The sequence below is a fragment of the Trifolium pratense genome, linkage group LG1, assembly GCF_020283565.1.
Source record: "Trifolium pratense cultivar HEN17-A07 linkage group LG1, ARS_RC_1.1, whole genome shotgun sequence".
Lineage (NCBI taxonomy): Eukaryota > Viridiplantae > Streptophyta > Magnoliopsida > Fabales > Fabaceae > Trifolium > Trifolium pratense.
Window position 1 is genome coordinate 49,561,045 of NC_060059.1, and position 15,399 is coordinate 49,576,443.

General features: G+C 28.0%; 3 protein-coding genes across 3 annotated transcripts; all 3 read left to right on the plus strand.

Annotated features, from left to right (window-relative positions):
* Positions 1-338: 338 nt before the first annotated feature.
* LOC123904651 (putative defensin-like protein 234) lies at positions 339-874 on the plus strand. Its single transcript, XM_045954288.1, has 2 exons — positions 339-438; positions 654-874. The coding sequence occupies exons 1-2, from the start codon at positions 366-368 to the stop codon at positions 863-865; spliced, it is 285 nt and encodes a 94-aa protein (XP_045810244.1). The 5' UTR covers positions 339-365; the 3' UTR covers positions 866-874.
* A 1,746-nt stretch (positions 875-2,620) lies between these two features.
* On the plus strand, positions 2,621-3,292 carry LOC123904658 (putative defensin-like protein 234). Its single transcript, XM_045954295.1, has 2 exons — positions 2,621-2,734; positions 2,950-3,292. The coding sequence occupies exons 1-2, from the start codon at positions 2,662-2,664 to the stop codon at positions 3,159-3,161; spliced, it is 285 nt and encodes a 94-aa protein (XP_045810251.1). The 5' UTR covers positions 2,621-2,661; the 3' UTR covers positions 3,162-3,292.
* Positions 3,293-4,929: 1,637 nt separating this feature from the next.
* On the plus strand, positions 4,930-5,587 carry LOC123904666 (putative defensin-like protein 234). Its single transcript, XM_045954301.1, has 2 exons — positions 4,930-5,029; positions 5,245-5,587. The coding sequence occupies exons 1-2, from the start codon at positions 4,957-4,959 to the stop codon at positions 5,454-5,456; spliced, it is 285 nt and encodes a 94-aa protein (XP_045810257.1). The 5' UTR covers positions 4,930-4,956; the 3' UTR covers positions 5,457-5,587.
* The last annotated feature ends 9,812 nt before the right edge of the window (positions 5,588-15,399 follow it).

The following is a 15,399-nucleotide window of genomic DNA, read 5'->3' on the forward strand; positions in this document are numbered from 1 at the left end:
TTTTTTTCGGTAAATAAGGGAGCAACAAAGAGACTACCAGTACCACCCTATATATATATAAAATAAAGTCGAAGAAAGATATTTTTAAGGACTACAATCAAGGCCTAAAATATTTAAAATTTAATTTCTTACTATTTAATGTTATCAAAAGATTATAATAATAAAAAATTTACTAAATATTTTTAAACGTGGACCGAACTAATTGACTAATATACACTGAACATTTATATTTGGCAAATAATATAGAGTTACTATATGAGTGGTTAGCGATGTCTATATATTTTTGTGTGTATGTGTGAGAGAGAGTAATTCATCATTCTGCACATTGTCTCAGCATCTTTAGGGTTTCATTTGAGAATATCATCATGATGAAAGTAGGAAGCATTCTCTTAGCCGTTGGAATTTTATTTGCTCTCTTCAACCTCAACTACGGCTCAGGTAAACATATCACTTTCCATTATTAATTTTAATATTAGAATTTTTTATGTTCTTATTATTCATAGATAACTTTCTTAAAGTGTGTAAGTTATTCTCAAAGAGTTTGATTCTTATGTAAAAATTTGTTTGCACCATTAGCAAATTACATGCAATCATATTAACATTCTTAATGATCTAACTTTTATGATTTTGTTTTGATGTATACAATGTTGTAGATGTGGTGCAAAAAGATGATTTCAAATTTTGTCGCCAAAGTATGACATTGAGTGGAAATTGTCAAAATTCTCCTACATGCTTTACAGTATTCAATGCTAAATATGGAGCAAGCGCCACAACTCACAATTGTAATTGTCAAGATGCTGGTAAAAGCCACACTTGTTCATGCTGTATTAATTGTGATTATACAGATGGTAAAACTCCTTGTTAGAATCTCAAATAGTGCACTATGCTATCAACTTAGTGTGGCGAGAGGTTGAACATATAATCTCATGGAAGTTGAATTCAAGTTGTACACTGGTCAATAGTATCATTATTATTAATAAGAATTTTCTTTGTCAATGTTTTATAAAAACTTTATTAATATTGTTAAAAATTAATGTAATTTAATAAATAATGTCTTGACGTCCCAATAATTGTGTTGTTATGTTTTGAGTTTTGGTACGATCTTATTATCTTTTTTTATTTTCATTTCAATAAATATATAAATAGTTTATTTGTGAGAAATGTTGGCGGGTGAGATTATTAAACTCTCAACTCTTATCTTTTCAACCCTTTTATCAAATGAAAAAGAAAAAGCAACAAAACCTAAAGAAACTAAAGACTAATGCCTTTATATATTGATTGAAAAGGCATTTGTAAAAATATCAGAAATATCAACAAGATAACAAGTGCAAATCTAAGTTTGTAGGAAATTGATATATTTTTGAACCCCAGACTATCCACTCAATTTAAAGGTGAAATTATAGTCACTACTCACTAGGCTAATTGACTAAAAAAAATGTAAATTATAATCTTAAGATGTGAAGTTCGAATCCTGTCAGGAACAATTGTAAAATCGGCATCAATGCACTTAAATTAATAATAATAAAAAAATTATAAATTATAAATCCTATTGATATCTTAATAATATTTTACTGTAAGTATAAACATTAGTAAGTGGTGTAACAGGCACATGAACTGGTGCATTCGAAAAGTATGAACCTGTTCAGAGAAAAATTATTAATAATATAAAATCTTGAACAACTTATGCATCGATGCAAACAGGCCATGCGTAGTTCAAGATCCCCGTGAACTAATTCATGCACCGGTGCAAGAATGTCTCGGGTTTTTAGAAACCAAGCTATGAACCAGTTCAAATGAGCCACGAATCAGTGCATGAAATCCGGAAGACATGCACTGGTTCATACCATGTATGCATTGGTTAAAAAATGCTGATATTTGAAAAATAAGCTAAGTTCAATGCATTTTTGAAAACCTATTTAGAAAATTGTGATTCTAAAATTGTCTTAATCAAATCAATCTATTTTAATCTTATTTTTGACATCATTCAAAACAAACGAGAGTGTATGTGCACGAACAATTAGGTGCATAACTATACCTTTAGAAGTAAATTTTTAATCTATGGTCCTGCACACTAGAACATACATCAGAGTATCCAATCGTTCTATTACACATTGTTATCATAAACACCTTAGAGACATTGTTCTAGAATCCATTTTGGTTCAACAATAATGTTTTTAATTATGTGGTAATTATTAAATAATTTATTAAAAATTAAAATTTATAAAATTTTAAATTAAATTTTTTAAATTTTACAGCGTTAGTACTCTTCCATTCCAATTATTTATTTGGTTTGAAAACTTTTTTTTTCGGTAAATAAGGGAGCAACAAAGAGACTATCAGTACCACCCTATATATAAAATAAAGTCGAAGAAATATATTTTTAAGGACTACAATCAAGGCCTAAAATATTTAAAATTTAATTTCTTACTATTTAATGTTATCAAAAGAATATAATAATAAAAAATTTACTAAATATTTTTAAACGTGGACCGAACTAATTGACTAATATACACTGAACATTTATATTTGGCAAATAATATAGAGTTACTATATGAGTGGTTAGCGATGTCTATATATTTTTGTGTGTATGTGTGAGAGAGAGTAATTCCTCATTCTGCACATTGTCTAAGCATCTTTAGGGTTTCATTTGAGAATATCATCATGATGAAAGTAGGAAGCATTCTCTTAGCCGTTGGAATTTTATTTGCTCTCTTCAACCTCAACTACGGCTCAGGTAAACATATCACTTTCCATTATTAATTTTAATATTAGAATTTTTTATGTTCTTATTATTCATAGATAACTTTCTTAAAGTGTGTAAGTTATTCTCAAAGAGTTTAATTCTTATGTAAAAATTTGTTTGCACCTTTAGCAAATTACATGCAATCATATTAACATTCTTAATGATCTAACTTTTATGATTTTGTTTTGATGTATACAATGTTGTAGATGTGGTGCAAAAAGATGATTTCAAATTTTGTCGCCAAAGTATGACATTGAGTGGAAATTGTCAAAATTCTCCTACATGCTTTACAGTATTCAATGCTAAATATGGAGCAAGCGCCACCACTCACAATTGTAATTGTCAAGATGCTGGTAAAAGCCACACTTGTTCATGCTGTATTAATTGTGATTATACAGATGGTAAAACTCCTTGTTAGAATCTCAAATAGTGCACTATGTTATCAACTTAGTGTGGCGAGAGGTTGAACTTATAATCTCATGGAAGTTGAATTCAAGTTGTACACTGGTCAATAGTACCATTATTATTAATAAGAATTTTCTTTGTCAATGTTTTATAAAAACTTTATTAATATTGTTAAAAATTAATGTAATTTAATAAATAATGTCTTGACGTCCCAATAATTGTGTTGTTATATTTTGAGTTTTGGTACGATCTTATTATCTTTTTTTATTTTCATTTCAATAAATATATAAATAGTTTATTTGTGAGAAATGTTGGCGGGTGAGATTATTAAACTCTCAACTCTTATCTTTTCAACCCTTTTATCAAATGAAAAAGAAAAAGCAACAAAACCTAAAGAAACTAAAGACTAATGCCTTTATATATTGATTGAAAAGGCATTTGTAAAAATATAAGAAATATCAACAAGATAACAAGTGCAAATCTAAGTTTGTAGGAAATTGATATATTTTTGAACCCCAGACTATCCACTCAATTTAAAGGTGAAATTATAGTCACTACTCACTAGGCTAATTGACTAAAAAAAATGTAAATTATAATCTTAAGATGTGAAGTTCGAATCCTGTCAGGAACAATTGTAAAATCGGCATCAATGCACTTAAATTAATAATAATAAAAAAAATATAAATTATAAATCCTATTGATATCTTAATAATATTTTACTGTAAGTATAAACATTAGTAAGTGGTGTAACAGGCACATGAACCGGTGCATTCGAAAAGTATGAACCTGTTCAGAGACAAATTATTAATAATATAAAATCTTGACCAACTTATGCATCGATGCAAGCAGGCCATGCGTAGTTCAAGATCCCCGTGAACTAATTCATGCACCGGTGCAAGAATGTCTCGGGTTTTTAGAAACCAAGCTATGAACCAGTTCAAATGAACCACGAATCGGTGCATGAAATCCGGAAGACATGCACTGGTTCATACCATGTATGCATTGGTTAAAAAATGCTGCTATTTGAAATATAAGCTAAGTTCAATGCATTTTTGAAAACCTATTTAGAAAATTGTGATTCTAAAATTGTCTTAATCAAATCAATCTATTTTAATCTTATTTTTGACATCATTCAAAACAAACGAGAGTGTATGTGCACGAACAATTAGGTGCATAACTATACTTTTAGAAGTAAATTTTTAATCTATGGTCCTGCACACTAGAACATACATCAGAGTATCCAATCGTTCTATTACACATTGTTATCATAAACACCTTAGAGACATTGTTCTAGAATCCATTTTGGTTCAACAATAATGTTTTTAATTATGTGGTAATTATTAAATAATTTATTAAAAATTAAAATTTATAAAATTTTAAATTAAATTTTTCAAATTTTACCGCGTTAGTACTCTTCCATTCCAATTATTTATTTGGTTTGAAAATTTTTTTTTCGGTAAATAAGGGAGCAACAAAGAGACTACCAGTACCACCCTATATATAAAATAAAGTCGAAGAAATATATTTTTAAAGACTACAATCAAGGCCTAAAATATATAAAATTTAATTTCTTACTATTTAATGTTATCAAAAGAATATAACAATAAAAAATTTACTAAATATTTTTAAACATTGACCGAACTAATTGACTAATATACACTGAACATTTATATTTTGCAAATAATATAGAGTTACTATATGAGTGGTTAGCGATGTCTATATATTTTTGTGTGTATGTGTGAGAGAGAGTAATTCATCATTCTGCACATTGTCTCAGCATCTTTAGGGTTTCATTTGAGAATATCATCATGATGAAAGTAGGAAGCATTCTCTTAGCCGTTGGAATTTTATTTGCTCTCTTCAACCTCAACTACGGCTCAGGTAAACATATCACTTTCCATTATTAATTTTAATATTAGAATTTTTTATGTTCTTATTATTCATAGATAACTTTCTTAAAGTGTGTAAGTTATTCTCAAAGAGTTTGATTCTTATGTAAAAATTTGTTTGCACCATTAGCAAATTACATGCAATCATATTAACATTCTTAATGATCTAACTTTTATGATTTTGTTTTGATGTATACAATGTTGTAGATGTGGTGCAAAAAGATGATTTCAAATTTTGTCGCCAAAGTATGACATTGAGTGGAAATTGTCAAAATTCTCCTACATGCTTTACAGTATTCAATGCTAAATATGGAGCAAGCGCCACAACTCACAATTGTAATTGTCAAGATGCTGGTAAAAGCCACACTTGTTCATGCTGTATTAATTGTGATTATACAGATGGTAAAACTCCTTGTTAGAATCTCAAATAGTGCACAATGCTATCAACTTAGTGTGGCGAGAGGTTGAACTTATAATCTCATGGAAGTTGAATTCAAGTTGTACACTGGTCAATAGTACCATTATTATTAATAAGAATTTTCTTTGTCAATGTTTTATAAAAACTTTATTAATATTGTTAAAAATTAATATAATTTAATAAATAATGTCTTGACGTCCCAATAATTGTGTTATGTTTTGAGTTTTGGTACGATCTTATTATCTTTTTTTATTTTCATTTCAATAAATATATAAATAGTTTAATTGTGAGAAATGTTGGCCGGTGAGATTATTAAACTCTCAACTCTTATCTTTTCAACCCTTTTATCAAATGAAAAAGAAAAAGCAACAAAACCTTAATGCCTTTATATATTGATTGAAAAGGCATTTGTAAAAATATAAGAAATATCAACAAGATAACAAGTGCAAATCTAAGTTTGTAGGAAATTGATATATTTTTGAACCCCAGACTATCCACTCAATTTAAAGGTGAAATTATAGTCACTACTCACTAGGCTAATTGACTAAAAAAAATGTAAATTATAATATTAAGGTGTGAAGTTCGAATCCTGTCCGGAACAATTGTAAAATCGGCATCAATGCACTTAAATTAATAATAATAAAAAAAATATAAATTATAAATCCTATTGATATCTTAATAATATTTTACTGTAAGTATAAACATTAGTAAGTGGTGTAACATGCACATGAACCGGTGCATTCGGAAAGTATGAACCTGTTCAGAGACAAATTATTAATAATATAAAATCTTGAACAACTTATGCATCGATGCAAGCAGGCCATGCATAGTTCAAGATCCCCGTGAACTAATTCATGCACCGGTGCAAGAATGTCTCGGGTTTTTAGAAACCAAGCTATGAACCAGTTCAAATGAACCACGAATCGGTGCATGAAATCCGGAAGACATGCATTGGTTCATACCATGTATGCATTGGTTTAAAAATGCTGATATATAAAAAATAAACTAAGTTCAATGCATTTTTGAAAACCTATTTAGAAAATTGTGATTCTAAAATTGTCTTAATCAAATCAATCTATTTTAATCTTATTTTTGACATCATTCAAAACAAACGAGAGTGTATATGCACGAACAATTAGGTGCATAACTATACTTTTAGAAGTAAATTTTTAATCTATGGTCCTGCACACTAGAACATACATCAGAGTATCCAATCGTTCTATTACACATTGTTATCATAAACACCTTAGAGACATTGTTCTAGAATCCATTTTGGTTCAACAATAATGTTTTTAATTATGCGGTAATTATTAAATAATTTATTAAAAATTAAAATTTATAAAATTTTAAATTAAATTTTTCAAATTTTACCGCGTTAGTACTCTTCCATTCCAATTATTTATTTGGTTTGAAATTTTTTTTTTTCGGTAAATAAGGGAGCAACAAAGAGACTACCAGTACCACCCTATATATATATAAAATAAAGTCGAAGAAAGATATTTTTAAGGACTACAATCAAGGCCTAAAATATTTAAAATTTAATTTCTTACTATTTAATGTTATCAAAAGATTATAATAATAAAAAATTTACTAAATATTTTTAAACGTGGACCGAACTAATTGACTAATATACACTGAACATTTATATTTGGCAAATAATATAGAGTTACTATATGAGTGGTTAGCGATGTCTATATATTTTTGTGTGTATGTGTGAGAGAGAGTAATTCATCATTCTGCACATTGTCTCAGCATCTTTAGGGTTTCATTTGAGAATATCATCATGATGAAAGTAGGAAGCATTCTCTTAGCCGTTGGAATTTTATTTGCTCTCTTCAACCTCAACTACGGCTCAGGTAAACATATCACTTTCCATTATTAATTTTAATATTAGAATTTTTTATGTTCTTATTATTCATAGATAACTTTCTGAAAGTGTGTAAGTTATTCTCAAAGAGTTTGATTCTTATGTAAAAATTTGTTTGCACCTTTAGCAAATTACATGCAATCATATTAACATTCTTAATGATCTAACTTTTATGATTTTGTTTTGATGTATACAATGTTGTAGATGTGGTGCAAAAAGATGATTTCAAATTTTGTCGCCAAAGTATGACATTGAGTGGAAATTGTCAAAATTCTCCTACATGCTTTACAGTATTCAATGCTAAATATGGAGCAAGCGCTACAACTCACAATTGTAATTGTCAAGATGCTGGTAAAAGCCACACTTGTTCATGCTGTATTAATTGTGATTATACAGATGGTAAAACTCCTTGTTAGAATCTCAAATAGTGCACAATGCTATCAACTTAGTGTGGCGAGAGGTTGAACTTATAATCTCATGGAAGTTGAATTCAAGTTGTACACTGGTCAATAGTACCATTATTATTAATAAGAATTTTCTTTGTCAATGTTTTATAAAAACTTTATTAATATTGTTAAAAATTAATATAATTTAATAAATAATGTCTTGACGTCCCAATAATTGTGTTGTTATGTTTTGAGTTTTGGTACAATCTTGTTATCTTTTTTTATTTTCATTTCAATAAATATATAAATAGTTTAATTGTGAGAAATGTTGGCGGGTGAGATTATTAAACTCTCAACTCTTATCTTTTCAACCCTTTTATCAAATGAAAAAGAAAAAGCAACAAAACCTAAAGAAACTAAAGACTAATGCCTTTATATATTGATTGAAAAGGCATTTGTAAAAATATAAGAAATATCAACAAGATAACAAGTGCAAATCTAAGTTTGTAGGAAATTGATATATTTTTGAACCCCAGACTATCCACTCAATTTAAAGGTGAAATTATAGTCACTACTCACTAGGCTAATTGACTAAAAACAATGTAAATTATAATATTAAGGTGTGAAGTTCGAATCCTGTCAGGAACAATTGTAAAATCGGCATCAATGCACTTAAATTAATAATAATAAAAAAAATATAAATTATAAATCCTATTGATATCTTAATAATATTTTACTGTAAGTATAAACATTAGTAAGTGGTGTAACATGCACATGAACCGGTGCATTCGGAAAGTATGAACCTGTTCAGAGACAAATTATTAATAATATAAAATCTTGAACAACTTATGCATCGATGCAAGCAGGCCATGCATAGTTCAAGATCCCCGTGAACTAATTCATGCACCGGTGCAAGAATGTCTCGGGTTTTTAGAAACCAAGCTATGAACCAGTTCAAATGAACCACGAATCGGTGCATGAAATCCGGAAGACATGCAGTGGTTCATACCATGTATGCATTGGTTAAAAAATGCTGATATTTAAAAAATAAGCTAAGTTCAATGCATTTTTGAAAACCTATTTAGAAAATTGTGATTCTAAAATTGTCTTAATCAAATCAATCTATTTTAATCTTATTTTTGACATCATTCAAAACAAACGAGAGTGTATATGCACGAACAATTAGGTGCATAACTATACTTTTAGAAGTAAATTTTTAATCTATGGTCCTGCACACTAGAACATACATCAGAGTATCCAATCGTTCTATTACACATTGTTATCATAAACACCTTAGAGACATTGTTCTAGAATCCATTTTGGTTCAACAATAATGTTTTTAATTATGTGGTAATTATTAAATAATTTATTAAAAATTAAAATTTATAAAATTTTAAATTAAATTTTTCAAATTTTACCGCGTTAGTACTCTTCCATTCCAATTATTTATTTGGTTTGAAATTTTTTTTTTTTCGGTAAATAAGGGAGCAACAAAGAGACTACCAGTACCACCCTATATATATATAAAATAAAGTCGAAGAAAGATATTTTTAAGGACTACAATCAAGGCCTAAAATATTTAAAATTTAATTTCTTACTATTTAATGTTATCAAAAGAATATAATAATAAAAAATTTACTAAATATTTTTAAACGTGGACCGAACTAATTGACTAATATACACTGAACATTTATATTTGGCAAATAATATAGAGTTACTATATGAGTGGTTAGCGATGTCTATATATTTTTGTGTGTATGTGTGAGAGAGAGTAATTCATCATTCTGCACATTGTCTCAGCATCTTTAGGGTTTCATTTGAGAATATCATCATGATGAAAGTAGGAAGCATTCTCTTAGCCGTTGGAATTTTATTTGCTCTCTTCAACCTCAACTACGGCTCAGGTAAACATATCACTTTCCATTATTAATTTTAATATTAGAATTTTTTATGTTCTTATTATTCATAGATAACTTTCTGAAAGTGTGTAAGTTATTCTCAAAGAGTTTGATTCTTATGTAAAAATTTGTTTGCACCTTTAGCAAATTACATGCAATCATATTAACATTCTTAATGATCTAACTTTTATGATTTTGTTTTGATGTATACAATGTTGTAGATGTGGTGCAAAAAGATGATTTCAAATTTTGTCGCCAAAGTATGACATTGAGTGGAAATTGTCAAAATTCTCCTACATGCTTTACAGTATTCAATGCTAAATATGGAGCAAGCGCTACAACTCACAATTGTAATTGTCAAGATGCTGGTAAAAGCCACACTTGTTCATGCTGTATTAATTGTGATTATACAGATGGTAAAACTCCTTGTTAGAATCTCAAATAGTGCACAATGCTATCAACTTAGTGTGGCGAGAGGTTGAACTTATAATCTCATGGAAGTTGAATTCAAGTTGTACACTGGTCAATAGTACCATTATTATTAATAAGAATTTTCTTTGTCAATGTTTTATAAAAACTTTATTAATATTGTTAAAAATTAATATAATTTAATAAATAATGTCTTGACGTCCCAATAATTGTGTTGTTATGTTTTGAGTTTTGGTACAATCTTGTTATCTTTTTTTATTTTCATTTCAATAAATATATAAATAGTTTAATTGTGAGAAATGTTGGCGGGTGAGATTATTAAACTCTCAACTCTTATCTTTTCAACCCTTTTATCAAATGAAAAAGAAAAAGCAACAAAACCTAAAGAAACTAAAGACTAATGCCTTTATATATTGATTGAAAAGGCATTTGTAAAAATATAAGAAATATCAACAAGATAACAAGTGCAAATCTAAGTTTGTAGGAAATTGATATATTTTTGAACCCCAGACTATCCACTCAATTTAAAGGTGAAATTATAGTCACTACTCACTAGGCTAATTGACTAAAAACAATGTAAATTATAATATTAAGGTGTGAAGTTCGAATCCTGTCAGGAACAATTGTAAAATCGGCATCAATGCACTTAAATTAATAATAATAAAAAAAATATAAATTATAAATCCTATTGATATCTTAATAATATTTTACTGTAAGTATAAACATTAGTAAGTGGTGTAACATGCACATGAACCGGTGCATTCGGAAAGTATGAACCTGTTCAGAGACAAATTATTAATAATATAAAATCTTGAACAACTTATGCATCGATGCAAGCAGGCCATGCATAGTTCAAGATCCCCGTGAACTAATTCATGCACCGGTGCAAGAATGTCTCGGGTTTTTAGAAACCAAGCTATGAACCAGTTCAAATGAACCACGAATCGGTGCATGAAATCCGGAAGACATGCAGTGGTTCATACCATGTATGCATTGGTTAAAAAATGCTGATATTTAAAAAATAAGCTAAGTTCAATGCATTTTTGAAAACCTATTTAGAAAATTGTGATTCTAAAATTGTCTTAATCAAATCAATCTATTTTAATCTTATTTTTGACATCATTCAAAACAAACGAGAGTGTATATGCACGAACAATTAGGTGCATAACTATACTTTTAGAAGTAAATTTTTAATCTATGGTCCTGCACACTAGAACATACATCAGAGTATCCAATCGTTCTATTACACATTGTTATCATAAACACCTTAGAGACATTGTTCTAGAATCCATTTTGGTTCAACAATAATGTTTTTAATTATGTGGTAATTATTAAATAATTTATTAAAAATTAAAATTTATAAAATTTTAAATTAAATTTTTCAAATTTTACCGCGTTAGTACTCTTCCATTCCAATTATTTATTTGGTTTGAAATTTTTTTTTTTTCGGTAAATAAGGGAGCAACAAAGAGACTACCAGTACCACCCTATATATATATAAAATAAAGTCGAAGAAAGATATTTTTAAGGACTACAATCAAGGCCTAAAATATTTAAAATTTAATTTCTTACTATTTAATGTTATCAAAAGAATATAATAATAAAAAATTTACTAAATATTTTTAAACGTGGACCGAACTAATTGACTAATATACACTGAACATTTATATTTGGCAAATAATATAGAGTTACTATATGAGTGGTTAGCGATGTCTATATATTTTTGTGTGTATGTGTGAGAGAGAGTAATTCATCATTCTGCACATTGTCTCAGCATCTTTAGGGTTTCATTTGAGAATATCATCATGATGAAAGTAGGAAGCATTCTCTTAGCCGTTGGAATTTTATTTGCTCTCTTCAACCTCAACTACGGCTCAGGTAAACATATCACTTTCCATTATTAATTTTAATATTAGAATTTTTTATGTTCTTATTATTCATAGATAACTTTCTGAAAGTGTGTAAGTTATTCTCAAAGAGTTTGATTCTTATGTAAAAATTTGTTTGCACCTTTAGCAAATTACATGCAATCATATTAACATTCTTAATGATCTAACTTTTATGATTTTGTTTTGATGTATACAATGTTGTAGATGTGGTGCAAAAAGATGATTTCAAATTTTGTCGCCAAAGTATGACATTGAGTGGAAATTGTCAAAATTCTCCTACATGCTTTACAGTATTCAATGCTAAATATGGAGCAAGCGCCACAACTCACAATTGTAATTGTCAAGATGCTGGTAAAAGCCACACTTGTTCATGCTGTATTAATTGTGATTATAGAGATGGTAAAACTCCTTGTTAGAATCTCAAATAGTGCACAATGCTATCAACTTAGTGTGGCGAGAGGTTGAACTTATAATCTCATGGAAGTTGAATTCAAGTTGTACACTGGTCAATAGTACCATTATTATTAATAAGAATTTTCTTTGTCAATGTTTTATAAAAACTTTATTAATATTGTTAAAAATTAATATAATTTAATAAATAATGTCTTGACGTCCCAATAATTGTGTTGTTATGTTTTGAGTTTTGGTACAATCTTATTATCTTTTTTTATTTTCATTTCAATAAATATATAAATAGTTTAATTGTGAGAAATGTTGGCGGGTGAGATTATTAAACTCTCAACTCTTATCTTTTCAACCCTTTTATCAAATGAAAAAGAAAAAGCAACAAAACCTAAAGAAACTAAAGACTAATGCCTTTATATATTGATTGAAAAGGCATTTGTAAAAATATAAGAAATATCAACAAGATAACAAGTGCAAATCTAAGTTTGTAGGAAATTGATATATTTTTGAACCCCAGACTATCCACTCAATTTAAAGGTGAAATTATAGTCACTACTCACTAGGCTAATTGACTAAAAACAATGTAAATTATAATATTAAGGTGTGAAGTTCGAATCCTGTCAGGAACAATTGTAAAATCGGCATCAATGCACTTAAATTAATAATAATAAAAAAAATATAAATTATAAATCCTATTGATATCTTAATAATATTTTACTGTAAGTATAAACATTAGTAAGTGGTGTAACATGCACATGAACCGGTGCATTCGGAAAGTATGAACCTGTTCAGAGACAAATTATTAATAATATAAAATCTTGAACAACTTATGCATCGATGCAAGCAGGCCATGCATCTATATATATAAATCCTAGATAGTTATGGAATTGCCTATCTAAACCCTAATCCACAAACCAATGAAAACTTTTCATTTAGCCACATCATCCACTTACATCCATTTAATGTGGGGTACTAAATCTAATTATTATTATTATTATTATTATTATTATTATTGTTTTGAGTTATTATTCATTTTAATTTTTTTTTGCTAATAATCTTTTGTCCAATCTTTGTAAATATAAGGAGTTGGTCGATTGTTAGACTACTTTCTAATGTTAGTAAAAAAAAATAGATAAAATAAAATTTACTAATGGTTGTTATGCCCTGTATGATTTTTATCATATTCGATATTTGAATATGAGTTAAGTTAGTTTATCTTTGCTGCAATCGGTTTTAAATTAATATAAATGTCAAATTCGATAATACAATAGTTTTTTGGTAAGAGATAATGAAGTAGTTTATCCAACTCAGAATCCTCCAATGAGATTTATAATATAAATAAAAACTTATGTTTCAACACTGATTGTTTTTCATGGTCAATTATATGTTGTCATTTCCATAGTTATTTTGAAGAATGAGTTAAAGATATTGCTAATCAATGTTAATGAAGAAAATACCAAAGTAACTTCAAATGTGATGTATAAATAAGTTTTTAAATGTATAAACATCTATCTATATATATAATTCCTAGATAGTTGTGCAACCACTAATCTAACCCTAATCCACGTCAGCCACTTATATCCAATTAAATCACTCAATAATGCCACATCACTTCTACTTACATCATTGTCATCTCTATACACTTTTTCATATGCCTACATTTATATATACCTATGACTTTTCATTATACACTAACTCAACTAATAATAATAGTTTTTACTAAATTATACGCACTAATTAATCTTTTATACTATATATTGAATTATAGTGTCTAATTAAGAATCAAATGCACAGTGTATGAGTATGACCACAAACCGTTTTCATAGTGACATGACAATTTATGGATTACCAACTTATTTTGGTAGATGCAATATGATCCATTGTAATCTTTTCGAAATGTATAAATACATCTTAAATATCTATCTTATATTTACATCACGTTTATTATTATTATTATTGTTATTATTATTATTATTATTATTATTATTATTATTATTATTATTATTATTATTATGTTGTTGTTGTTGTTGTTGTTGTTGTTGATGTTATTATTATAATTTTCATAATACTTATTGTTTCAATTTATACGAATGATTTTTCAACATTATAATATAAAATACCGCATAACACCCGTGCATCGCACGGGTGCGGGACTAGTAGTTCAAGATCCCCGTGAACTAATTCATGCACCGGTGCAAGAATGTCTCGGGTTTTTAGAAACCAAGCTATGAACCAGTTCAAATGAACCACGAATCGGTGCATGAAATCCGGAAGACATGCAGTGGTTCATACCATGTATGCATTGGTTAAAAAATGCTGATATTTAAAAAATAAGCTAAGTTCAATGCATTTTTGAAAACCTATTTAGAAAATTGTGATTCTAAAATTGTCTTAATCAAATCAATCTATTTTAATCTTATTTTTGACATCATTCAAAACAAACGAGAGTGTATCTGCACGAACAATTAGGTGCATAACTATACTTTTAGAAGTAAATTTTTAATCTATGGTCCTGCACACTAGAACATACATCAGAGTATCCAATCGTTCTATTACACATTGTTATCATAAACACCTTAGAGACATTGTTCTAGAATCCATTTTGGTTCAACAATAATGTTTTTAATTATGTGGTAATTATTAAATAATTTATTAAAAATTAAAATTTATAAAATTTTAAATTAAATTTTTCAAATTTTACCGCGTTAGTACTCTTCCATTCCAATTATTTATTTGGTTTGAAAATTTTTTTTTTCGGTAAATAAGGGAGCAACAAAGAGACTACCAGTACCACCCTATATATAAAATAAAGTCGAAGAAATATATTTTTAAGGACTACAATCAAGGCCTAAAATATTTAAAATTTAATTTCTTACTATTTAATGTTATCAAAAGAATATAATAATAAAAAATTTACTAAATATTTTTAAACGGGGACCGAACTAATTGACTAATATACACTGAACATTTATATTTGGCAAATAATATAGAGTTACTATATGAGTGGTTAGCGATGTCTATATATTTTTGTGTGTATGTGTGAGAGAGAGTAATTCATCATTCTGCACAT

Bases quoted from the DNA above. Each gene is read 5' to 3' on its own strand.
- LOC123904651 (XM_045954288.1), top strand. From the start codon at position 366: ATGATGAAAGTAGGAAGCATTCTCTTAGCCGTTGGAATTTTATTTGCT. The intron at 439-653 runs GTAAACATATCA...ACAATGTTGTAG, and splicing joins CAACCTCAACTACGGCTCAG to ATGTGGTGCAAAAAGATGAT.
- LOC123904658 (XM_045954295.1), top strand. From the start codon at position 2,662: ATGATGAAAGTAGGAAGCATTCTCTTAGCCGTTGGAATTTTATTTGCT. The intron at 2,735-2,949 runs GTAAACATATCA...ACAATGTTGTAG, and splicing joins CAACCTCAACTACGGCTCAG to ATGTGGTGCAAAAAGATGAT.
- LOC123904666 (XM_045954301.1), top strand. From the start codon at position 4,957: ATGATGAAAGTAGGAAGCATTCTCTTAGCCGTTGGAATTTTATTTGCT. The intron at 5,030-5,244 runs GTAAACATATCA...ACAATGTTGTAG, and splicing joins CAACCTCAACTACGGCTCAG to ATGTGGTGCAAAAAGATGAT.